Source organism: Pseudophryne corroboree, chromosome 2 (assembly GCF_028390025.1).
Source record: "Pseudophryne corroboree isolate aPseCor3 chromosome 2, aPseCor3.hap2, whole genome shotgun sequence".
In the NCBI taxonomy this organism is placed as follows: Eukaryota; Metazoa; Chordata; class Amphibia; order Anura; family Myobatrachidae; genus Pseudophryne; species Pseudophryne corroboree.
This window is the reverse complement of record NC_086445.1, coordinates 187,742,854-187,767,722: the sequence shown is the minus strand read 5'-3', so window position 1 is coordinate 187,767,722 and position 24,869 is coordinate 187,742,854. Positions and strand designations below refer to the sequence as shown.

The following is a 24,869-nucleotide window of genomic DNA, read 5'->3' as shown; positions in this document are numbered from 1 at the left end:
CGGCTTTGTCTCACAAAGCCATATCTGATTGTCCATTCGGACAGAGCAAAGCTGCGGACTCGTCCCCAGTTTATCCCTAGGGTGGTGTCAGCGTTTTACCTGAACCAGCTTATTGTGGTACCTGCGGCTACTAGGGACTTGGAGGACTCCAAGTTGCTGGATGTTGTCAGGGCCCTGAAAATATAGTTTTCCAGGTCGGCTGGAGTCAGGAAATCTGACTTGCTGTTTTATCCTGTATGCACCCAACAAGCTGGGTGCCCCTGCTTCTAAGCAGACTATTGCTCGTTGGATTTGTAGTACAATTCAGCTTGCACATTCTGTGGCAGGCCTGCCACAGACAAAATCTGTAAATGCCCATTCCACAAGGAAGGTGGGCTCATCTTGGGCGGCTGCCCGAGGGGTCTCGGCTTTACAACTTTGCCGAGCGGCTACGTGGTCGTGGGAGAACACTTTTGTAAAATCCTACAAATTTGATACTCTGGCTAAGGAGGACCTGGAGTTCTCTCATTCGGTGCTGCAGAGTCATCCGCACTCTCCCGCCCGTTTGGGAGCTTTGGTATAATCCCCATGGTCCTTTCAGGAACCCCAGCATCCACTAGGACGATAGAGAAAATAAGAATTTACTTACCGATAATTCTATTTCTCGGAGTCCGTAGTGGATGCTGGGCGCCCATCCCAAGTGCGGATTATCTGCAATACTTGTACATAGTTATTGTTAACTAAATCGGGTTATTGTTGTAGTGAGCCATCTTTCAGAGGCTCCTCTGTTATCATGCTGTTAACTGGGTTCAGATCACAGGTTGTACAGTGTGATTGGTGTGGCTGGTATGAGTCTTACCCGGGATTCAAAATCCTTCCTTATTATGTACGCTTGTCCGGGCACAGTATCCTAACTGAGGCTTGGAGGAGGGTCATAGGGGGAGGAGCCAGTGCACACCACCTGATCCTAAAGCTTAACTTTTGTGCCCTGTCTCCTGCGGAGCCGCTATTCCCCATGGTCCTTTCAGGAACCCCAGCATCCACTACGGACTCCGAGAAATAGAATTATCGGTAAGTAAATTCTTATTTTCTGCAATGCTGCCTGACACCGCTGCTGTGTTTAGGACACTGTGAGTGGCATTGCAGGCCCAAATATGCAGATGCGCAGTGCCTCTTCAGATCCCAAACGCACAGGGAACACACACATAAATGCTTCTACATTGTGCTTTCAATGCATTCCCATTGAGATGAGTATATGTTCTAATGTACATTGAAATGTAACATTGAAAACAACACAAAAATTAAAAACATAGGGGCTCATTTATCAAGCCTTGGAGAGTGATAAATAGCACGGTGATAAAGTACCAGCTAATCAGCTCCTAACTGTCATGTTACAGGCTGGGTTTGAAAAATGACAGTTAGGAGCTGGTTGGCTGGTACTTTTTCACCGTGCAACTTATCACTCTCCAAGACTTGATAAATCTGGGCATTAATCCGTACAATTATTTTCATTGTTACATCCATTCACATACACTTAGCTTGCCAAACTCAGAATGTACTGTAAACATCTGGGTCTGCATAGCCTGATGCTGATATCAGTCAATATGTACTTTAGAGGCAGAAGGGGCTGCAAGAAGCAATAGAATTAGTATGATTTACACAAGGGATTAAACAGAATGCAAATGAGAGAGAATGCTTGTCATACAAAGAAAAGTGTAACTTGTGTTCTATGATTATTTTATTGTATAAGGTACATGAGAACAGGATTATAATATCCATGCTCCTCAGAACTTTCCAAGGCAAGGTCCAGGTTTTATTTGGGAAACGTTTTCCATCCTCGCTGTGGAATAGCGCACGGCAGAGTAGTGTTGCAGCCTGCGCAGTGATATAAATCCGCCTCCCTCCAGTGGGAGTAAAAGGGACTTTTACAGCCAGAGGCCATAAAGATGGCAGGCGAGGAGGGGGAAAGATGTACAGCATTGTCAGTACGCTTCAGAATCAATTTTCAGCATCATTAGATTCTTTTCTCCTGCAGTCAGACTTAGGGAGAGAGACTGTGAGAGAGGAAGAGAATGGGGGACCAGGGAGGAAGGAGGAGGCTGCACAATTTGCAATTGTAATGGGCACAATCAAAATGGAAGTATTTTGAAGTGTTGAGAGAGGAAGGGGCAGGAAAGGAGCAGGTGAGAGAGGAAGGGGCAGAAAAGGAGCAGGTGAGAGAGGAAGGGGCAGAAAAGGAGCAGGTGAGAAGAGAAGGAGCAGGAAAGGAGCAGGCGAGAGGGGACGAGGCAGGAAAGGAGCAAGTGAGAAGAGAGAGCAGGTGAGAGAGGAAGGGACAGGAAAGGAACAGGTGAGAAGAGAGAGCAGGAAAGGTGCAGGCGAGAGGGGAAGAGGCAAGAAAGGAGCAGGTGAGAAGAGAAAGAGCAGGTGAGTGAGGAAGGGGCAGGGAAGAGGCAGGAAAGGAGCAGGTGAGAAGAGAAAGAGCAGGTGAGAGAGGAAGGGGCAGAAAATGAGCAGGTGAGAAGAGAAGGAGCAGGAAAGGTGCAGGCGAGAGGGGAAGAGGCAGGAAAGGAACAGGTGAGAAGAGAGAGCAGGTGAGGGAGGAAGGGAGCAGGTGGGAGAGGAAGGGGCAGGAAAGGAGCAGGTGAGAAGAGAAGGAGCAGGTGAGGGAGGAAGGGAGCAGGTGAGTGAGGAAGGGGCAGGAAAGGAGCAGGTGAGAGGGGAAGAGGCAGGAAAGGAGCAGGTGAGAAGAGAGAGCAGGTGAGAGAGGAAGGAGCAGGTGAGAGAGGAAGGGGCAGGAAAGGAACAGGCGGGAGGGGAAGAGGCAGGAAAGGAGCAGGTGAGAGAGGAAGGGGCAGGAAAGGAGGAGGTGAGAGAGGAAGGGGCAGGAAAGGAGCAAGTGAGAAGAGAAGGGGCAGGAAAGGAACAAGTGAGTGAGGAAGGGGCAGGAAAGGAGCAGGTGAGAGAGGAAGGGGCAGGAAAGGAGCAAGTGAGAAGAGAAGGGTCAGGAAAGGAACAAGTGAGTGAGGAAGGGGCAGTAAAGGAGCAGGTGAGAAGAGAAGGGGCAGGAAAGGAACAAGTGAGTGAGGAAGGGGCAGGAAAGGAGCAGGTGAGAAGAGAAGGGGCAGGAAAGGAACAGGTCAGAATCAGCTTTATTGGCCAGGTATACTTGCGTATACTAGGAATTTGTCTTCGGTTTGCTATACAACAGCCAAGTAGGTAACAGATAAGCAGGTGGGGGGGGGGGGGCAAGTAAAGTCACACAGATAGGTATACCGTAGGGACACAAGTTAGTTACCGTAGGGACACAAGTCAGTCAATGTTCAGGAGTTCTGCAGGCGGACCGCTTGGGGAAAGAAACTTTTGAGGCTTCTGGTGGACCTGGCGGGGGCAGCCCTGTAATGCCTGCCTGAAGGATGCAAGTGAAACATACTGTGGCCGGAGTGTAGCTGGTCTTTTACTATCTTCATTGCCCGCTTTCTAGCTCTGGACAGGTACAGGTCCTGGACTGAGGGAAGGTCGGCCCGATGATCTTCTCTGCGGTTCTGACCACCTTTTGTAGCCTGCATCTGTCCCTCGCGCTGGCGGAGCTGTACCATACGAGTATCGAGGAGGGATGTTGAACTTCCTTAGTTGCCTGAGGAAGAACAACCTCTGCTGTGCTTTCCCAACAGTGGCGTCAGCGTTGGACCCTCATTTAAGGTCCCGGGAGATTGTGGTCCCTAGAAACTTGAAGGAGTCCACTAGTGATACCACACTGTCAGCAATCGTTAGCGGAGGTGCACTAGATGACTTCTTCCTGAAGTCCTCTATCATCTCGACAGCTTTGAGGGGGTTGAGCTCAAGGTTGTTGTGGATGCACCACTGGGCCAGCCGGTCTACTTCCCGTCTATAGGCCGATTCGTCCCCGTCCTTGATGAGGCCGATGACGGTGGGGTCATCTGCGAATTTGATGATCTTTACTGATTGCGCCTCTGAGGGTCGGGCCGCTAATGTAAAAGGGTCATTCCCGGGAATGTGTCCTGGGAAATATCCCGGGAATGACCCGAGCCTGCGAGTGTAAAAGGGGTATAATCCACATAAAGATAACTTTGCCATAAAGGCAAGTTGTGTGTTAAACATAGAGATTCGGTAACCCTAAGGTCCTGATCCGGAGGTGGACACAAGTAAAACAAGTGCCCAATATGTGTATGTCCGAAATGCACTATCATTCATCACAGTGGTCACTGCCAGCATCCATGCAGTTCCGAGACACAATACTGGTTGGTGACAGGTGTTGGCTCGAGTCAGCGGGCATGTCTGGGGTATGACGTTGTCAGAAGTAGTTCCTCTGACACCGGTAGCCAAATACCACCAGACGTTCTGAGGAACCATACGGTTTATGGTGTGGCTGTTGGCTGCAGGTTACAGCTGCTGCTGATAGGCGTCTCAATAGCCAGCATAATCATGGCTCTGTACCCCAATGCTCGGGTCTCGCCAACAGAGATGAAGCGATTCACCTCCAACCGCCAACTGCAAAGTGGAAGTATGCAGGTTTGGAAGGCTGGTACTACCTCTAACAAGGCTAGGCAACAGGGGGTGCAAGGGGAACACTTATACCGGGCTCTGAGATTACCGTCCCATCAGCAATTCCTACCAGATTGATTCTGTGGAGTTAAGTTCATCTGCCCCTTGGACCAGTCAGGTGGCCGAAGCAATAAAGGGTTGTTGTTTTTTATGATTCCCATGCAGCATGCATGATGTCATGCCATCTTCTGCTGGATGGCAGGGGAGCCACCAAAAGGAGCAAGTAGCAGAAGGTAGGTGTGGGCTGGAGAGTAGGGTATAGGGGGCTGGAGATGCAGAGACGCGGGTGCAGATGGCGCTGAAGACATGGGGCTGGAAAAACAGATAAGTGCAGGCGAAATACAGGGGGATGGTGCTGAAGACAAAGAGGCATGGCAGGGGAGACACAGCGGGGTGGTGCAGGAGAGTCACAGAGAGGGGTTGAAGCAAAGTGGTATAGGTGGAATTGAGGGAGGAGAGACGGGTATGAGGCAGGAGAGACACAGGTGTAATGACCATCCTGTACCGACCGAGGAGGGATGGGCCCTCAAAAACGTGTACCAGGCCCCAAGATTTCCGTTGCCACCCCTGTGTATAACAAACCTAAATTCAGTGTTAAATATTGCTAGTCTTGTCAGATTATATATACTTTTCCTGTATATTATTGTGAGTGTTTCTAACTCATTCATGTAAGAAAACTTGTATACGTATAGAACCGTTATAATTGAGAGGGAGCAGCATAGCGTCTGTTGCTTTCATTCAAAATATGTTCGATAAAAATTTGCCGCATATGAATGTAACTGGGAAATCTGTCTGAATGTGGGGTATACAGTATAAAGCTGCACTGCACAGTACTACTTCTGTATGTTATCACAGGGTCTGAATCCAATGTGCACAGTGTTGCACAGCCGCAGGAAGCACCATACAAATAGAATGCTAATGCTGTAGGAGGTGTGTGCGGGAAAAAGACGCCTTCTGCCAGCATCTGTGTCCGAAGATGCAGCATCACATCACCATTGTGACCATCTGCCTTCTGCGTAAGACTGTCCATCAGAACTCCTCTGCCGGGTCCAGGAAGGCTAGATCCAGTGACGCAGAGCCACGGCCCAGTATGCCTATAAAACAGACGCAATACGCCACTATTTTGTATAACACTGCATGGTGTCACCTCACCCCCAAACGGCCTGTCAATCAGTTTGCAGCTTAGAGGCACTGCGTGCATGAGTCCTGCGCATGCACAGTGCACCCTTCAGGTTTACGTTCATATTTAAATCAAGCCCACTGTTTGGTACGACTGAATATATGAACACTTGTTTATTTTAGTACTGGGGATGCGCTACAGCCAAGCGTGTGCAACTACAGTACTAGAAATGCCTGCGAAACGCTGTTTCATCTCCATTTACGGTTGAATGACTGTAACCGGGTGGTAACAGGGCATACATACTTAGACAAAGTGAGCGCATGTCAGTGGAGCTGTGGGTTATGCTTACTGTAGTTGCACTAGATAGTGGATGCATAGCCATTATGCTTGTATAGGTTCCTCAAGTTCTCTTTCATTTAGTGGCCATCTAACATATGGAGAAGAAAGAGACACCTGATCCAGAGATGGACGCAGAGGTGACATGGGACGCAATCTTTTTAGTCTCTGCATGCGTCCAAGACGCACTGCGCATGGATCCCAATTATTACTGCAGAAACGCAGATTACATTGTATGCAGATCCATGCCGTTTCTGTGGTGTTTGTGGGTGGTAACGGGGATTGGCTAGCAAGATGCGTGCATGTCACGTGCACTGACTCAGGCAGCCATGTTTAGATGTAGATTCCGCGCCTACATAAGACCGGTGCAGTCTCCTATGGTGCGTCTTAATACGTAATACAGGTTGAGTATCCCTTATCCAAAATGCTTGGGACCAGAGGTATTTTGGATATGGGATTTTCCGTATTTTGGAATAATTGCATACCATAATGAGATATCATGGTGATGGGACCTAAATCTAAGCACAGAATGAATTTATGTTTTATATGCACCTTATACACCCAGCCTGAAGGTAATTTTAGCCAATATTTTTTATAACTTTGTGCATTAAACAAAGTGTGTCTATATTCACACAATTCATTTATGTTTCATATACACCTTATATACACAGTCTGAAGGTAATTTAATACAATATTTTTAATAACTGTGTGTATTAAACAAAGTTTGTGTACATTGAGCCATCAGAAAACAAAAGTTTCACTATCTCACTCTCGCTCAAAAAAGTCCGTATTTCGGAATATTCCGTATTTCGGATATTTGGATATGGGATACTCAACCTGTATGTAAGTGTTCTCAGTCCATGGCAGACAGTAGTTAAAGTGATAATTTGTGGGCCCTATAGAAAAAGTTACAAGGTGCCCCCCAAATTTCTCAGAAGACAGGCATTTCACCCTATCCCATCTCTTGCTGACCAGGCCGGTTGGTTCCCTTGCATGCTGCTTTGTACTTACTGCTCGTAGAGAAAGGAAACAGCCACTCTCCTCTGGGCAGAATAGCATTTGGATCCCAGCAGCTGAGGGACCTCAATAGGAACCTTCGCTGTTATGTCCTGTTGCAGCTGCCACCCCAATAATTACACCCATGATTCAGATCTTGAGTTGTTTGACCATGTATGTATGTATGTATGTATGTGTAGTGTGTAGCTGAATGGTGTGCGGCTGGAGCTATTGCTCTCTCTTACCATTTTACGTTGAGAAATTCTGTCCTTCAAAAGACATTAGGACAGAATCTCTATTCCTTGGGTTATTATTGCAAGTATCTTAATTTTTCATTACCATTTACATATATAGAATATATTTGTGATTCTTACTAGTAACAATTCTGTTTAAAAAACAAAACTATTTTAAGATTAGTTGTCCTTGTATACACATAATACTGTATTAATGTTTCTGGTGGTTCTCAGATCTTGGTTCCACTGATGCAATTGCGCATTGTCTCATGGAACGCATCCTAATGCCTGAGCCACGCCATCTGGCAAGAGAAGCCTGTTTATCAATACGTATTGTATGAAGATTTGGACCAGAATAGATGGATAAGTCTCGCCTGGGGGTGGAAAGTTGGGGGCGGAGTATACCAACACCATATAAAACCTTGCACCATATTTGAAGTTCCTTATTACTTGACTGCTTTGTTCTTCTAATAACTAAACGTCTCCGTTTTATTTCCTACTTTCTTGCAGTGGTAACCTCTAGCTCTCCAAATTCAGTCTGATAGGACTGTGTGGTAGTAATGCCCTGTGTAAAGAGAGAGAGAAGCTGGAAGATGCGAGACTCTACATTTCTTCTGAAGCTCTTGCGATATTTCACCTATTAGTGAAAATCCGGTGTCGCCCCATGCCTGGACCCCACCATTATGCAATTACTGGACTCAGTAAGATAACTGTTTCTTTTTTAACCGGCCTTTGAGTGGACTTAGGCGCTATTTCTTCTTCTACCTTCTAAGAGCCATTTTGTGTGTAAATTGTTCTTTCATATTCCCAGTTAATGTTTTCTTATTGCAATAATATGGAATATTCACTTGACTGTATATTATGACAGCTAATGTTGGGTAACCTCTAAATTGTAAATGGAGACTAAGTGTGCATGGCGACAGTGGTGACTACAGGTAAAGTGCCTAAAGCACAGCATTAGACTATCGGAAGTACGCAAAGAAACTTGTCTCTCTTAGCAATAATATAAGTGTGATCAGTAGACATAAGGCAATGACCTGGCCACCTCTACGTAATATGTTCTGTGTAAAGGGCCCTACTCACTGGCCGACCCGCCGCCGAGCTGCCCGACGGCGGATACGGCCGACGAGCGACCCGGCGGCGGGGGGGCAGTGACGGGGGGAGTGAAGTTTCTTCACTCCCCCCGTCACGCGGCTGCATTGAAGTGCAGGCAAATATGGACGAGATCGTCCATATTGGCCTGCATGCACAGCCGACGGGAGACCAGCGATGAACGAGCGCGGGGCCGCGCATCGTTCATCGCTGGAGTCTCCACACTGAAAGATATGAACGAGTTCTCGTTCATTTATGAACGAGATCGTTCATATCTTTCTGAAAATCGGCCAGTGTGTAGGGCCTATAACAGAATAATTTTTCTTATAATTTCAAGCATTTCTAGAACATTTTCTTCTGTTATTGGGAACGTTTCCGTGCTCAGCACTAGATCAATGAGAACAGCATTGGACAGGGAAAGGATAATCATCTAACAACAGGCACTGTCACCCTGGCTGCCTTCCCAGCAGTGTCCAGTGATGGGTACGCCGACCTGCGAATGTGCTGGCTTTGGTCACTGACATTGCGCAGTATCTCAGATCAGAACGGGGTAATATTCCTCTAGTCTACTTACAACCAGCTGCTAATTACAGAAGAGGGCCAGGCATTATTCCCAGGCTGAGCAGTCTAGAAGTAACAGCTGAACTTTAGGGAAAAAAACCAATTGGGCCTGTTTGTAGTGATCAGGAGATTCTCAGTGCACAAATGTATGGTAAAGGTCTCATTAGAGTAACCTTTCAATATTGGCCTAATTATGTTTTGAAAGCCATGATCTACTGCTCTTGGACAGTTGCGGGGGCGGCGTGTCAAAAATGGGGGCGGTTCAGCTGTGTTTTCGGGGTGGTTGCATGACGTCACATGCAGCCACTCCGATCTAAAAATGGAGGCGGACCTCCTGCATACACAGTCTAGCTACAGCTGCAGGAGGTCGTCCACAGTTGCTGCGACTGCAATTAAATTGCGGTCGCAGCAGCTGGGCAGGCCATTCTACATGGCTTTTGAGCAGAATCTGCAATCCGTACTGAATAACCCCCTTAGAGTATTTCCCTCATACAAATGTTGAGATTTGTTCACCTCTGCCTGGGCAGTATATGAACCTGGGTTATAGCAGGTGACCACCATCTGCATGTATTTGCACCTGGCCTTGGGGCTAATTCAGACCTGATGGCTGCGTTTTCGTACAGTCTGCGATCAGGTCTGAATTGCACGTGCGTGTCGATCCGCAATGACGGGGAGCTCCTGGCAGCGACGGGATGTACGAGAAAAGCGATCGAACGGGTGATTGCAAGATGACTGACAGGAAGAGGGCATTTGTGGGTGGCAACTGACCGTTTTCAGGGAGTGTCCGGAGAAACGCAGGAGGGTCCAAGCGTTTGAAGGGAGAGTTTCTGATGTCAGCTGCGGCCCCGATCATCGCACTGGAAGAGTAAGTCCTGGGCTGTGCAGAGACGTTTGTGCAGCTCTCTGCACATGCGATCGCACCCCTGCACAGCGAATCCCCCCTCCCCCTGTAGGCAGCGACTACCTGATCGCTGGGATGCAAAAAACGCACCCTAGCGATCAGGTCTGAATTAGGACTCTCGTGTAGGGTCTGCATGTGCCGCATTAGCGTGAACATTCCTTTAATGCGCTTGGTCATCATCAGCCTGCCCCACCTATCCAATCACAAACAGGCCAGGCACATACAATCGGCAGTGGCACATATGCATCCTTTGTCCTTGTGTCATTTCAAATTTGCACAATTTAAATTCCGAAACCGGAGTGAGTTCAGCTCAGCATCAGGCTCTATGTTACTTTTTTACTTTAGTACATTTCTATATTGACTATGTTGCTGTGTGCATAATTATGCATTTGATGTGTGGGGTATAAACACATACACGAAGTCCACACTTTCTAAGCTACATTTACTCCATTCACTGACCCCAGTAACAAGAATGCTAACACATTTCTACTGTCACAGGTGTAGAAAGAGTGCAGTAACCCATAACAACCAATAACACATTAGCTTTCATGGGTCTAACTTGCACTAGACGGCTCAGAATTCATTACTGTTTGCTTTAGGCTGCTGCACTTCTGCGGCTATTCAGCTAAGGCAGCCGGGGTAGAATTGGCCATAGGGCGCATCAGGAATTTTATGTTCTCTTACTTTTTTATCTTGCTGGTGGCATAAAGTTGGAGATGGGGGAGAGTCCGGACTTACTGAGGACAGGTGTGGATCATTGAGTCGATGAGAAATAATATGGTTGACATGAAGTAGGTCGACTGGGCCAAAAGGTCGACAGGGTCATTAGAGCGACATGGAACAGGTACAAGAGGTCGACACAGTGAAAAGATGAAAATGGCAGTGGTCGACACAGGTGGGGGGTTTTGTGTCATTTTGTATGTTTAACCATATATAAGTGAAATTATTGTCAACATGTACACTCGCCATGCTTCAGGCAAGGTGCTTCGCTCCTCTACCGCTGTGGTACTATTCCCCATCATAATCCATGTGGATGGTAAATGTTGAAAACATTGAAAAAAAAAACAACTTGTGTTGACCATATGTGTGTCGACCATTTGAACCAGCCATGTCGATCTATTGTACCTGACAACCAAATGCATATCAACTATATGGGGTGGACCTAACGACTGTCGACCTATCATCTGAAACCCACGGGGAACAGTCCCTTGCCTAGAGGGGGATGACCCCATCAGTGATGTGTGTCAGAGCGTCCCGCCATGCCTGTATTCTCGCAGGATAAGTCTTTATTTGGCAAGCTTCCCATCCAGACAGAGATCCACTCTCTGCTGCACCGGAGCAAGGAAACATAAACTGAGCTCTGGGGCGTCAGCTGGACCCTGGTACGGGTGACATTCACTCAGCTCTATACACTGCTCTCTGAGCAAATCATCTTGTGATGTCTCCAACCACAGGAAGACAGCCGGGACAGACTTCCTCCCACCTGTATAAACATCTCGTCACCTGTACAATGGGAGGATTAGATTTGTTTTACATAGATTTTATTTTCAAAGTGATCTTTGTGTACATCCTTTCATGATATATCTACATTTAATCTGTCACATCTCCTCTCCTCTCCTCTGCTTTTCAACCTATGTGCTAACTGTGTCTATTTTCATTGTTTGTCATTTTACCCAAAATTTTTGCCAGTTTTACAATAACATTCAGTAAAGTGGATTCCTTTTATATTATGTATCCTTACTCTGCTGTATATTAGGTCAGTGATTTGCTCTCTCAGGGTATACCTACCAGCCATACCCCGCAACATTTGTTAGATGAACTTCGCTATCGCCAATCCCTCAACCTCGCCTGGTCCGGCACCCCAGTTTTTATTTCTTTGCATTCATTAGACACGTGGTACAGCACAATACTTTATAGTCGGTTTTTTTTTGTGTTTAAGGTCCACCTACTGTCACATGCTCCGATTTGCAGTGCTGTAACTCCTCCTACTTGTGCGTGTCGCTTTGCCTGCCCTCCCTATTTCTAGGGATAATGATTGGCTAATCCGGTCTACTTTTATGTTGGCCCTGTCTACAGTTTACGCCCACATGAGGCCACGGCCAGAATTTTTACCCAGAGCCACTTTAGGTTCCCAAGCCACACCTAAAGGCAGCAATCCCACATAGATTTATTTTTCTTTAAAGACAAAGTCAAGTACCTTTTTCAGCATGCAATTGATAGTGCTTTATAGGTGGAGAGCTAATAAACTGATTATCTCCGTTTTATAATTCCTTTGGTTGGCAAAAAAATGGCTGCCAAACACACTGTGTCTGGCAGCCAATTGAGAGAATTAACTCCCGTGTAAAGTTGCCGGCCGGGAGCTAATTCAGTTACAGTATTTGCATGACCAGTCCCGCACTGGTCATTACAGGTACATTTACATGCCAAATGCACATGATTATTCGCGTCAGTCAGGTTTTTCTATGCCAAGTGCCGGAAGTACTGCAGTTTTGGCACGCCCAGGCCAAAACCTTACTTTATGCGGCTTTCTCCTCGCCCCACAGGAGGGTGTGAGCAGATATCCGTGATTAGTGCAGCCTCGGGACTGGGCACCCAAAACAATTGAATTAGCTCCCGGCCCCTTTAAATAGGGACTATGTCTCTCAAACAAATGAATGGCCCCCAGTGAGTCTGCTACACACGCAAAGGAACAAGGTTCTCAGAGGCGATATTTATGTAGAGGCAGGCTGATTATTAATGATCATTGGAAGGTTAACGTGTGAGTGTAGATTTATTTTAGAATGGCGGGATAATATTTCAGTTAACTTTAATATCCATTTTCACATTAAGGATTACTTTCAATTTCCTAATTTCAATTGGACATCATATTAAAAATGACATAAACAATGCCTATTCCTTCACATGCAGTAGGCTTGCGTATTTGTGGGCAGGTTATTGCTCGGTAGAGGGAAACAAGTCTGCTGTATTCATAGTAAGTCTGGCTTCTGGCAGCTCTGTTTCATTGCAGTCTATTACCTAATATTTCACTTCAGCCAACCGTTCTCTCATAATAATAAACAGAACACATATTCCAAGAAATAAGGTTCTCTGTGTAAAAGTGACATGCCCACAGGTTTTACTGCACAGTTATAGAATTATATAAAGAAAATAAACTTTTAAAATGGGGGTATAATTCCCTTTTAAAGATAAACAGCAACGCCTGACCATAGAGGAGCAGTGGTTGGGTAAAGCTGTATTGCAGTGATTGGAGAATGCTTATGGCATACTTATCAACTTTGGATGGCTGAGCTTTGGGAGAGCAGTGGGGAGGTAGGTCCAGGAAGCCGAGGGTGGAGGTGCGAAACAGCTAATCACATCGCAGCAGCCCTGCCCTCTGCAATTGGTTTTTGCATATTATCACTGAGGGCAGGGCCATGATGATGCAAGTCTTAGTGAAACGTGTCATCACACCCTCTCAATCATTTCACATGAGAAGTGGTGTGATGCTGATGGAGCTGGGGAGATTCTCCCCCCAAATTCAGAAGACACCTGGAAATCCCATCGCAGTGGGCATGTGTGCTTTATACTTGTGATATATAGAAGGGGCTGGCAGTATAAAGGTAAAGTGGGTGATGATGCCTGCTACACAGGGCAGCCATCAGGGGGGGACTGGTGTCCCGCGCCCATACAGAGAGAGGGGCTCATCCCTTGCTCCTACCGCTGATTCCTGGAGAGTTGCACCAGGTGTGTAAAACAACAGCGGGCTGATGCGCAGGGGTGACTTCTTAAAGCAGTGACTTCTTAAAGCAAGCCTTCCCTGTGCATTAGCTCTCTGTGAATCATTCCTGTAGGTCCGTAACGCTCCAACCAAATGTAACTTAGTGGGACATTTACTGAGCAGTGATAAGAGCGCAGAAGTCAGCCAGTGGAGAAGTTGCCCATGGCAACCAATCAGCACTGAAGTAACATCTAGAATTTGCATACTATAAAATTATACAGGGCTGCTGATTGGTTGATGGGGCAACTTGTCCACTGGCTCACTTCTCCGCTCTTATCACTGCTTGCTTAGTAAATGTCCCCCTTAATGATGTATGACATCACATAGGGGTGGAGCGGTGCAGCAGAATCTTTTTTTTTGGAGGGGAGGGCCCTGTCTATTCTGTCAGTCCCGGGCCCCACAATTTCTGATGGCAGCCCTGCTGCTACATACTCATACTGTCTTTTGTATAGCGTGCAGTTGTGAGCATTTATGAAACAGCTTTGCGACCAATAAGACATTTACTTTTATTTTCCAAAATGTGCTAGAAAAGATCAGCTAAAATGTAATGCAGATACTGATCTACCAGTATTCATACACTTCCCTCATTTTCTTTATTGCCAGGGCATGAGATTGCATATGTATCTGTCTATAAACAGCAGCCGCTGAAAACAAAAGGAGAACTTGCCAGTTAATTTATGCAGTGTAAGTCGTGATTAATTGCTTTGGTGGAAAACATTGAGCTCTTTTCTGATTTACAGATACAGTAAATATGCCATAAAAATTCATACAGATTGTAACTATGGGTCATCAATCCCCTCAGTGTTTTAATTAGCTAAGGGTAGTGCCATTCATTCAGCAGGAGAGCAGAACACTCTGTGCTGATGGCCAGATGACAAAGACCACAGTAACACCATAAAGAAACCAGGAGAGCCCCAATTGTCAGACAGAATATACTTGTACTGCGAAACCACTTATAGATCTTTCACTGGTGATTTATCTGGTGAACTGGGAGACTGGTGGAGATGGCAGCCGTGGACAACCTGCATAAATCCTATATTTACATAGATACTTAACCAGTGTAAATATTGGATAGGGATTAATGTGCTGCTACTCTTACAGCTCCCCATCTGTTACACTAGCTTACTTGATATTTTAATTGTGAAACCTCAATTATGCATGAATGCATATGTAGGTTGCATCACATCAAGACCACTATAATCACCTTAATCTGTGCAAAATCTGACACTATCACCCAGGAATTCCTAACAGTAAGTCATTTTCTGTAGCCACTAGCCATGCAGCAGCCACTGTAGGGTCTCTGATGAATTTTTACTAGCTGTGTGGTGACCACATGGGAAATGATTCACTGCTGGTGGAGAAAAATGGCTGTAAATGACCCATTAACAAGCACACACAAAAGTCGCATGTTTCCAGCCATATGCGCAGCTCAAGATGTGTACCTTTCACCGACCGTATCATGTGCGTCTGGGTGATGGCAGGCATACATCACAGACACTTATTGTAAGTCCCATTTGTTAACCATGTCTCCCGTGTGCTGCAAACGCATTCACTTTAATGCATCAATTAACCGACAAAGCCTCTGTAAAGCCTCTGTATCACGTGGTGACAGAAAAAAATAGCTCAAAAAAGCATAATCACCAGTCCGTGTCAGCGGAGCGTTTGCAAACAGCTAAGTGAAATAATTTCACTACTGCTGGCAACCATCTACATCATCAGCTGCTATATGCTCCTCCACTGACCAACAATACATAATACGCCTGTCTCTGGCGTGTATGTGTGGCTTCCTTAGTCTGCATGTCTTCGCATTTGTGCAAACCTCACTGTACTCAGACTATAGGGGGAGATGGATAAGGCAGTGAAAAGAGTGGAGAAGCTGCCCATGGCAACCAATCAGCTTTGTAGTAACATATCAAGTACATTCTTTAAACCTGTAGGGAGCAGCTGATTGGTTGCCATGGGCAACTTCTCCACTGGCTCACTTCTCCACTCTTTTCACTGCTTCCTACATCTACCCCTATATGAGAACAGCCCATGCCACCACCATCCTGCCAATCCGGCAATAAGGATTTCTTTAGCATGCTCAGCTTAAATGCACACAAAATACTCGGTCAAGTAGCTCACTCTACGTCAGTGTTGTATGCAACTTGTGGTGCTACCACCCCAATGGGCTAATTCTGAGTTGTGCGCAGAGTGGCTGTATTAGCAGGCTGCCACAGAAGCTAGATTTACTACCTGGTGCTAATGCCAGAATCCATAGGGCCAATATGGGGGTTCATGGGTCTGCAAGTGGGACGCCATGCTGCCCATTAATTTTATGCCAACCACCACAACCATCATGATTAGTATTGGCACTTGCACCAACACACTTGTCCAAGACTAAAGCTGGGTATACCCTGGACCAGCTAGTCCCGCATCCAGCCATCGCGCAGACAGAGAGGCTGATTAGGTAAGCTATATACACTTACCAATGGACTGCTCGATGTGTCAGTCCTTTCATGACAGCTGGGTGGGCATTTGAATTTTCCCGGCCATCTGTGACGTCCGTCCCTGCAGCCAGTATACGGGCACACAGCCGATGCGCTGATATGATCTGGCCACATTTCTCTTACCCGTGATTATTCATTATTGCAGGTCATTTGCGGTGGCTAGCGTTCCCGCGAAAGTGCACGTGCTGCGTATGCACCTGCAACTCATAGGATTGCATGATGCGACGCTCCCACTCATTCGCGGGTAAGATGAGCATAGATAGGTCTGTATCTGCACATATTTCAGACAGTGTCTGTGTTGCAGGGCCGACGTGATATGTCTGTGAACAACGTCGTTCACAGACCTATACGGTGTACACACCCGCCGATCCGCAAACAACATATAGTCCTTTCGTTAGAACAGATGATATATGGTCAAGTGTGCATCCAGCTTAAGAATCTCACAGAGGTGTAGATACCCACAGGACAGGGCGCTTCCTTTCACTCGAGTTTTGCATGAAACACCCAATTTCATGGCAAGACCTTTCTGGCCAAGTTCAGCTCTGAATAGGACAAACATAAGCAGAAATGCTGAAAACCACATATTCCGCTTGCTGAACTCCTCATAACCTGCAGCTGTGCCATCATGCTGAGAACGCCTGTTACAGCCACGTTCCACCCTTATAGTAAGTATAGATGCAATGTAAGTGCATGGGACTCTGCACTGACCCTATTTGCGTACACTACACTCTGCAAACAGGCATACATAGATCTCTGCATTTTAATTAATACTGTTTTCATTTAATTGGCTCTCATTTTCTGCAAATTTTATTCGTTTTTTTTCCACGTATCTTGCGTTGTCTGACCACAGATAAAGATAGGACATTGTGATTCCTGAGACATCAGCAGACTGCTCTAATTGGATTACTCTTATTATTATGTTAGATATACTAACTGTGGCCTGTGACCTATCACAATGGAGTGTAGTATTACTATGCGCTATCTAATTTTATATCCTGTGCTTTCAGGACATTTATAAGCACATACTTACACACTCAATAATGTCAATTTTGACACATTTTGTGAGTGCTAAAGGTACTTATTCTCTGGCCTCATGCCCCCTTGCAGATCTAAAGACATATATCAGAACCCTTTACTGCCCAATTTGTCAATGATAATTGAAGCCAATTACGGTGTTGACAAGTCTGCAAATAGCTTTATAGTCACCTATTGCCCAAGAGCATTTCAGTGTGTACATTCTCTAGTGGACATGTTACCAGATATCTCTATTTGTTGCTATATTTATTCTTCCCATCTGTTATGACAAGTAGGTGATGACACATTGCTGACTACAGTGATCTTTGTTATATGCGCACTAGACACGGAAGACTTCACACGCTCCTTTAATGACCATAGTATATGGTACATAGTAGATGTGCAGTGCATTTAGTGTTGTCAAAATATGCGTAGTTACTTAATGTGTGCATAGGTGCACACCCAGAGTGGGACTAATAACTCATGGAGCCCTAGGCAAAATACTGTGGCTACAAAGTAGCCGGTCATGAATTGGCACCCAGACAAGGGCCCACTTCTGGACGAGATGCAATCAATTTGCTGGCAGTCAGGATCCCAGCGGTCAGGATACAGGCGCCGGAATCCCGGTAGGCGACAATACCGACAGCTGCAATCCCAGCGCGTAGGGACTATTCTCACTCGTGGGTGTCCATGACACCCATAGAGTGAGAATAGAACCTGTGGTGAGCCCGCAGCGTGATCGCACCAAACCCACAAGGGGACTTGTACCGCTTGCCCCGCTGCCACCATTTTGGCGGGCAGGATGCCGCTGTCAGGATCTTAACAGCCGGCATCTCCTGGAATTAGTATATATTCCCTTCTGGCCAACCCCTTCCCAATAACACAGCAAATACTAGTTACCTAATGTTGGCAGCTGTCACTCCGCTGCAGAGGGCTGTCCTTGGCTCTGACATACAGCTCTATTGAAAACATTCCATACAGCCTAACGGACACAGGGGGTAATCCAGCATTCAGCGCTGCAGCGGCAGCGATCGCAGTCTGAATTACTATGCGCAGGGCACACTGCGCATGTGCGGCTAGTGAGGTGCGAAAGCATCTCACTGGTGCAACCGCCTCTTCCTGATCGACAGGCAGAGGCGGTCGTGGAAAGGGAGGGGCGTGCCAACAGCGTTAGAACACCATTGGCGGGGGGCTGTCCGGACAATGGAGGCATGTCCGGACTGCTGGGGAGGCAGACACGGTGGCTACGTGATGTCACACGCAGCTGCTGTGACCTGGAACGTGGCGAGTAGTGGCCTGCCAGCGCGCAGGAGCTGCGCTGGCAGGAAGCTACTCGTCAGGTACAAAAGCATCGCCGCCGTGCAATGTTTTTGTACCTGTGCGGTGGAGGAGGGGCGGGGGGGGTAGGGCCTGACATGCGGGGCGGACTATCCCTGTCCTGGACGTCCCCTCGCATGTCAGAGTAACTGATCATAGATGTGCTAAATTTAGAACATCTACGATCAGATCTGAATTACCCCCAAGGTCTGGATGTCCTGTAAAGTGATTCTTGCTCCTAATCATCACCATCACTGCACATATGCAGCTACATTATGCAGGAAAAGTGACCAGCTTTTCCCACGGCTTGGCTCAAGGCACTCGGGTGGATGACACCTTTAACATGGGTGTTATAACAGGGATAATACCTTATAAAGATTGTATGATATATTGTATCACTAGGTGTCACCAGTAATGTGATCCAGTACGTATAGTATTCCAGAGATGATTATTAGACCCTGCTCTTTATAATGCACAGTAACTAAGGTGATATCTATTCATGAAGCAGTGACCAGTTATTTTTTTTATTATTATTTTTAAGATCTAAAATGTGAGTCCCCAGTTCTGTACATATCACAGTCCAAAAATAAAAACCAACAAGAAATGCACATATATGCTAATTGTAACCAGTAAATATTTTTCATGTACTCCAGGGTTTTTCACTGTGTATTGTGTGTACCCCCAGAAGTATCTCATTCAATGGGTAATTCTTCCTAAATCTAGCCAAATGATCAGTTTACTATATACAGTAAGTAAAAAGAAAACAAAAGGATACACAAAAACTGTGGCAACATTTGCTAAATACTTACTCATGTGTCCTATTATTATATGTAAATGAACACACAAAGGAATACTTGGTAGCCTTTACAGAAATGATTAGACTGGGCCGGACAAAGTGGAATATGCACCTGTTAATTGTATTACTGGATTGGAAATTACTCGCTTCTTTGGGAGTATTGAGATGTTGGGCAACAGTGTTCTCACTTTCTTGCAGCCTGAATACAAGAGAATAAGGAGTAAATATTCAGCTCCTCATACGCTTTTATGTAAGCATTGGAAGGCTAACATTGTTTTCAGCACATTTTGCCTCTATTTCTGTCCTTGGCTCCCACTGATGAGCACGGCTGCCCAGGGAATGTTTCCTTTGCATTTTGAATCCGTCCACATTTTGGATGTTGTGCATTTATCCGATTGTTTTGTGTTTCCTTTAGTATTATGTCTAGCGAGTTGGGTTAGGAATATCTTTTACATTTTCTCCACGGCACTCCACCATGTACCCAGTTCACTTAAGGCAATGGTTCCCAAACTGGGTGCCACAGGGAACCTGCAGGGGTGCCAAGGGTCGGTAGTCCATTATCAAATCAAATTATTTACGGTCCATGTCAGGGACATCACTAACCGTGGTGAAACCTGGTGCGGATTAAATACTCTGTGTGCCGCTAAAAGAGGGTGTGGCTTTGTGACCCGACCCCAGTTTTCATCACTCGGGTGGTCCCGGAGATGCTGAGCTCCCTTTGCAGTCTGTCTGTGGTGCCAGCTCCTGCACAGGAGAAAAGTGCTGCACGTAATGTTACAGTGCCGCACCCGGAGGAGCTGGCATTTCAGTGTCACCTCTCGGAGGGTGCATATCTGGTTGCGGACCCCCGTAATGATGCCACTGGTCCATGTTATAGGCAAAATCAGAGCTGATGGCTGCCAGTCATAAAATTGTGGACAGACAGACGTGCCACCATGTCTACCACCACATTACTGATCCTACGGAAGGCAGGGAAGCACAGTTTTTTTTAACTTAATTTAATAATTGTGCTGAAATTCTCCCCTTTTCCACTAGCTCAAAAAACACGGGTAAATGCACGGGGGCGCGCATTTACCCGTGTTTTTTGCTAGTGGAAAAGGGTAAACCCGGATCAAGTGATCCGGGAATCCTACCCTGGTAGCTAGCCGGGTTGAACACGTGTTCAACCCGGCTAGCTGTCTAGTGTGAACGGGAGCCGTGTCGAGGTGACACGGCTCCCGTTCACAGTGCATAGGGAAGGCGGCGCTGGGAGATCATGTGATCTCCCTGCGCCGCCCCTGCCGTGTCACTAGAAGCGTCACCAACCCGGCATTTGCCGGGTTGTGACTGCTAATGGAAAAGGGACCGAGCACGGGTCGCAGCAGGGGGCAGCTCCCGTGTCAGGCTCCCGGCTGCGACCCGTGCTCGTTAGTGGAAAAGGGGTAAGAAACTTTGACCTAGAGGCGACGTGATTCAAGAAAGGTTTTCAAACCACTGACTTAAGGGGAATCAAATGTAAAAATTTAGTTTCTTTTTCCTTTTACAGGTACAAGAATAGGGAAACTGTATACATTTCAGCCCTTTTCTGTTCTGAAAACCACCTGGTTGAGACTGCACTCTTTGTATCTCATCTAAAAGCATATTAACCACTTTTATGTGTACGTCACTGGCACAAGTGTCATTACAGAGCAAACTGTATTATCTTTGCACATGTCCCCCAGGTGTGTGTTCTACAGACTCTCTAATTTCTCTTCTGCACTTAACACTTTGCTTTTTTATAGCAGTGACAATTGCAGAGTGTTTAATTCCTAATATTACCACATAGCTCTGCAAGATAAATTATTTAATAATTAATGTAATCAATTTGCTGACAGATGGTGCTGCAGTGAAGTGCACTCCATAGTGACGTTTAAGAAATTGAATACGCCTTAAATATAAATGGACTAATGGTGACAGCCTGACGAAATGGCTGGTAATCTGCTCCGTTTCAGAACTATAGGTCTATAAATTGAAAATTGAAGAATACAGTTGACTTGCACACAAACAGGCAGCCACTTCTAGGATTAGTAACCACTAACAGTGAGCCTTCCATACAATAGAGAAACATGGACGCTCATTCAGCTGTGGTTGGAAGGATTGTCACTGCTGCTTACATAGAAGCCGCAGCAGTGTTAGCACTAATGTGGTAACACCTTCTGCTGCATTACTGATCCGACCTGCATCCAAGAACGCAGTATCGTATCCTCCCCGCTAACATCGGCTGGCTGCGTGACACAGGGGCACGCGCCGAAAGTCCTTCCTAGAGGCCAGGAAAATCTTTGTCCTCTGACAGAGATCCTGGCCTCATCCCTCTTCTGTAACGGCAGTGACACATCTCCACTTGGAGAAATGGAGGCCCTCACCACCCCCTCGCCACCTAGCTTCTGCCTTCTTAGACTTGTACGGCACATGCACAGTGCAGGTCCAACGCATGAGCAAAGCTCCGAGCATCGGTACTTTGCTCTAGACGCTGCAGGTCCATTGGGACCTGAATAAGGCCCAATGTGACATATGCAACACAAAAACACATTTGATACCTTGATCTGAATTTTACATAAACTGATGGCAAAGAGCTCCTGTAAGCCAGTAGATCAAATGTTGCAAGCTAGGTGGTTCATAGTTACAGTGGAAAAGGTGCCATATTTCCCCATGCAGTATAACAGCTGTTTTCAGACTCGATACGGGTGCCCCATTGCGTAGAAGTGGGCAGATCAGAACACAAAACAATGGACAACCTATCGCAATTAGATGGTGGAGAAAGAGGGAGCTGTACATTTGTATGATTCTTCAAAAGGTTGCTTAGATTTTATTATCTACTACTTTGTTTATATGGGCATCCCAGTTCTGGACAATACCCTCCATTCTTTGCTGAAGACAGGAATTTTCTTAATTTAAAATCTGATATAGATTTTAATGTATGCAATACATGCTAGGAAAGAAGCCACTGCCATTCATTCAGTTACCACAATCACACATGTTCCAACATAGCATACTGTACCTCCTTTCTTGAGAATGGAAAAGACTGTGTTGGCGCTAACCCACCACTGTGCGCCCAAAGACACTATCAGTTTAACATTGGGCATTGCAACAGCCATGGTGATGCAGAATGCCCATCTGAACATATTATAACATAGCTGTATTCGCTGACCGCGACACGCCTGTGTCTGGTTAGCCACCACTCCTGTTACCACCTAGAAATGCCCATTGAAATTCTTGAATCTACGTGCAATTTTGGTCGGCATCTCGAGTGGTAACCGCATACTTGCCTACTCTCCCGGGATGGCCGGGAGGCTCCCGAAAATCGGGTGACCCCCCCGGAAGAGCAGGCAAGTCTCCCGATTCGCGGGGTACCCCCTGCCCGTCTGCCCACTTAGTGTGTAAAGTGGGCGGTCCAGGCAGTCGATTACGCGATTCTTGCTGAATCGCGTCATCATAGCCACGCCCCCTGCAGTGTAATGCCGGTGATCGCGGCATTACAGAGCGGGGGCGTGGCTTAAGGGTTGCGTCATCGTGACCCGCCCTTACTCCGCACCCATCCCGCCTACAGCCCACCCCCTCCCCTACGTCACAGCCTCCCCTGCCCGCCCTCTGAGCCAACCTGGCTGCTCTCTCCCGCAGAGAGCAGCCAGAATGTCGGTAACTATGGGTAACCGTCAGGGTGCATGCGCAGTGCGGTCTGGACTCATGCGCAGACTAAAAACCTCAGTCCTTTGTGTTTGATGTCATCCCTGAATCCAGCCCATTGCCCTTTCAATCTAGACTATAAGCTCTCACTAGCATGGCCTTCCCTATCCTTTGTCTTATACCTGCACTTCCTTTGTCCACAACTTTAGTACTTGTTCTGTTTTTATGGGGAATTATATTTAGTATGATTTTTAACTTTGGCTATCCGGGGCTGTCAGTCTTCTTCTCTGCACATTCAGAAATGGTGAAGACCGCACCGATTATGTATTATAGTGTCACAAGGAACAGGAAAGGCACCTACAAAATAAGGAAACTTTTTCCATAGTAGTCAATAACGGGTGTATTATGGTTTGCCGGCGGTCGGGGTCCCGGCAACCAGCATACTGGCGCCGGAATCCCGACCACCGGCATACCGACAGCTGGGCGAGCGCAAATGAGCCCCTTGCGGGCTCACTTCGCTCGCCACGCTGCGGGCACGGTGGCGCGCCACGCTATCTATTCTCCCTCCAGGGGGGTCGTGGACCCCCAAGAGGGAGAAAAGATGTCGGTATGGTGGTCGCCGGGAGCCCGGCCACCGGCAACCTGAAGACCACCCGTCAATAACTGTACTACTACTATACATATATTTAGTTGCGGTAGCTTACAGTATGCTCTTTCCTAAGAGTAGTTGTCTTTGCTGGTTCTGGCAGAATTTATCCTTTTTTACTAGTTCCATCTGCCCCGATGCATATGCACAATATCCGGAGCTGTTCCAGCCTCCCTGCTGCACATGCAGAGTATCAGATAGCATTCCAGATCTCCCACTGCCAATGCAGATATCACTTCCAATTCTGGTCCATTATTGTCAGCTCTGCGCGTATATACTATAATCCCAGTGTAAACTCTGTATACAGCTTAATATTGTTTTCACACCATCAGGATAGACACTTACTAAATACAACACTATTAACACAGATATCATTTACAGAGTAGAGAGTATTGAACGACACCTGACATGTATGTACTGTAGGTAACGAAGGTATAGTCATGTCTTCACACCTATCCTGGCACATAGTATGACATCTTACACTGTGCATTCATTGTATGTATAATAACTGCAACAACCCTTCACTTTTACTGTACAATATATACTGTATGTTTGAGACACTTTGTTTTCTATATTTGTTTTCTACACCACGGTTATGATAGTGATAGAAGAATATTTTGTTTGGCTGATGCCAAAGAAGAAATCTGTATAAACAATATGGCAGAGATTTATCAAGCCCTCTAAGAGGACAAGTGGTTGGGTATCCGTAGCAACCAATCAGAGATTCTAGTTATCATTTTATAAAATGAACTGTATAAAAGCTAGAATCTGATTGGTTGCAATGGGCAAAACCACCACTGGTCCTCTTTAGAAGGTTTGATAAATCTCTCTCTAGGAGTAAAGTAAATAGATCAAGGTTTGGCAACCTGCTATGCTCCATCCATTGTGGAACTAAAAATCCCAGCAAGCCCTGTATGGCAGGGCTTGACTTGCAGCTCGACAACAGCTGTAAGTGACACAAGTTGCCTATCTTTGATATTGATGTTTAAACACCTATAATTTCTGTGTGGCAAACTATGTATGTTTGTTTGTTTGTATGTATGTATTATAAATAAAGAATTGCTTTGGCACCCTTTGTGTGATCATTGTTGTTTATCAGGAGGAGTGGGATTCCCATCCTCCTCCACAATTATTATTACGTTCTGTCTGAATGTTCTTACTATAGTTATGTTCCATGTTCTCTTCTTTCCTTTTTTATATAGTTTTCTGTATATTTTCACTGTACCAAAACCATGTCACAGGGCGCACAATGCTGGAATCACAAGCCTCTAAATTCCTCACAATGAAAGTAAATAGATCTCGGCGAATAGCTCACTAGATGCCCAAGTGTCCCATTCTCACACCATCTGTAATTGAGAATGATGGAGTAGGCAGCCCATTCTCATATACACAGACTGTCACTGGGGCATACAGCTGAGGCAGAC

General features: G+C 46.2%; 1 protein-coding gene across 3 annotated transcripts in view; it reads left to right on the top strand.

The window, feature by feature from the left end:
* Nucleotides 1–24,520, top strand: part of CALCOCO1 (calcium binding and coiled-coil domain 1) — a 169,588-nt gene extending 145,068 nt beyond the window's left edge. For all 3 annotated transcript variants that reach the window (XM_063952161.1, XM_063952159.1, XM_063952160.1), the window contains one exon: nt 7,741–24,520. In XM_063952161.1, coding sequence (XP_063808231.1) covers nt 7,741–7,746 — 6 coding nt within the window. In that variant the 3' untranslated portion in view covers nt 7,747–24,520. The remainder of the gene's footprint in view (nt 1–7,740) is intronic.
* The last annotated feature ends 349 nt before the right edge of the window (nt 24,521–24,869 follow it).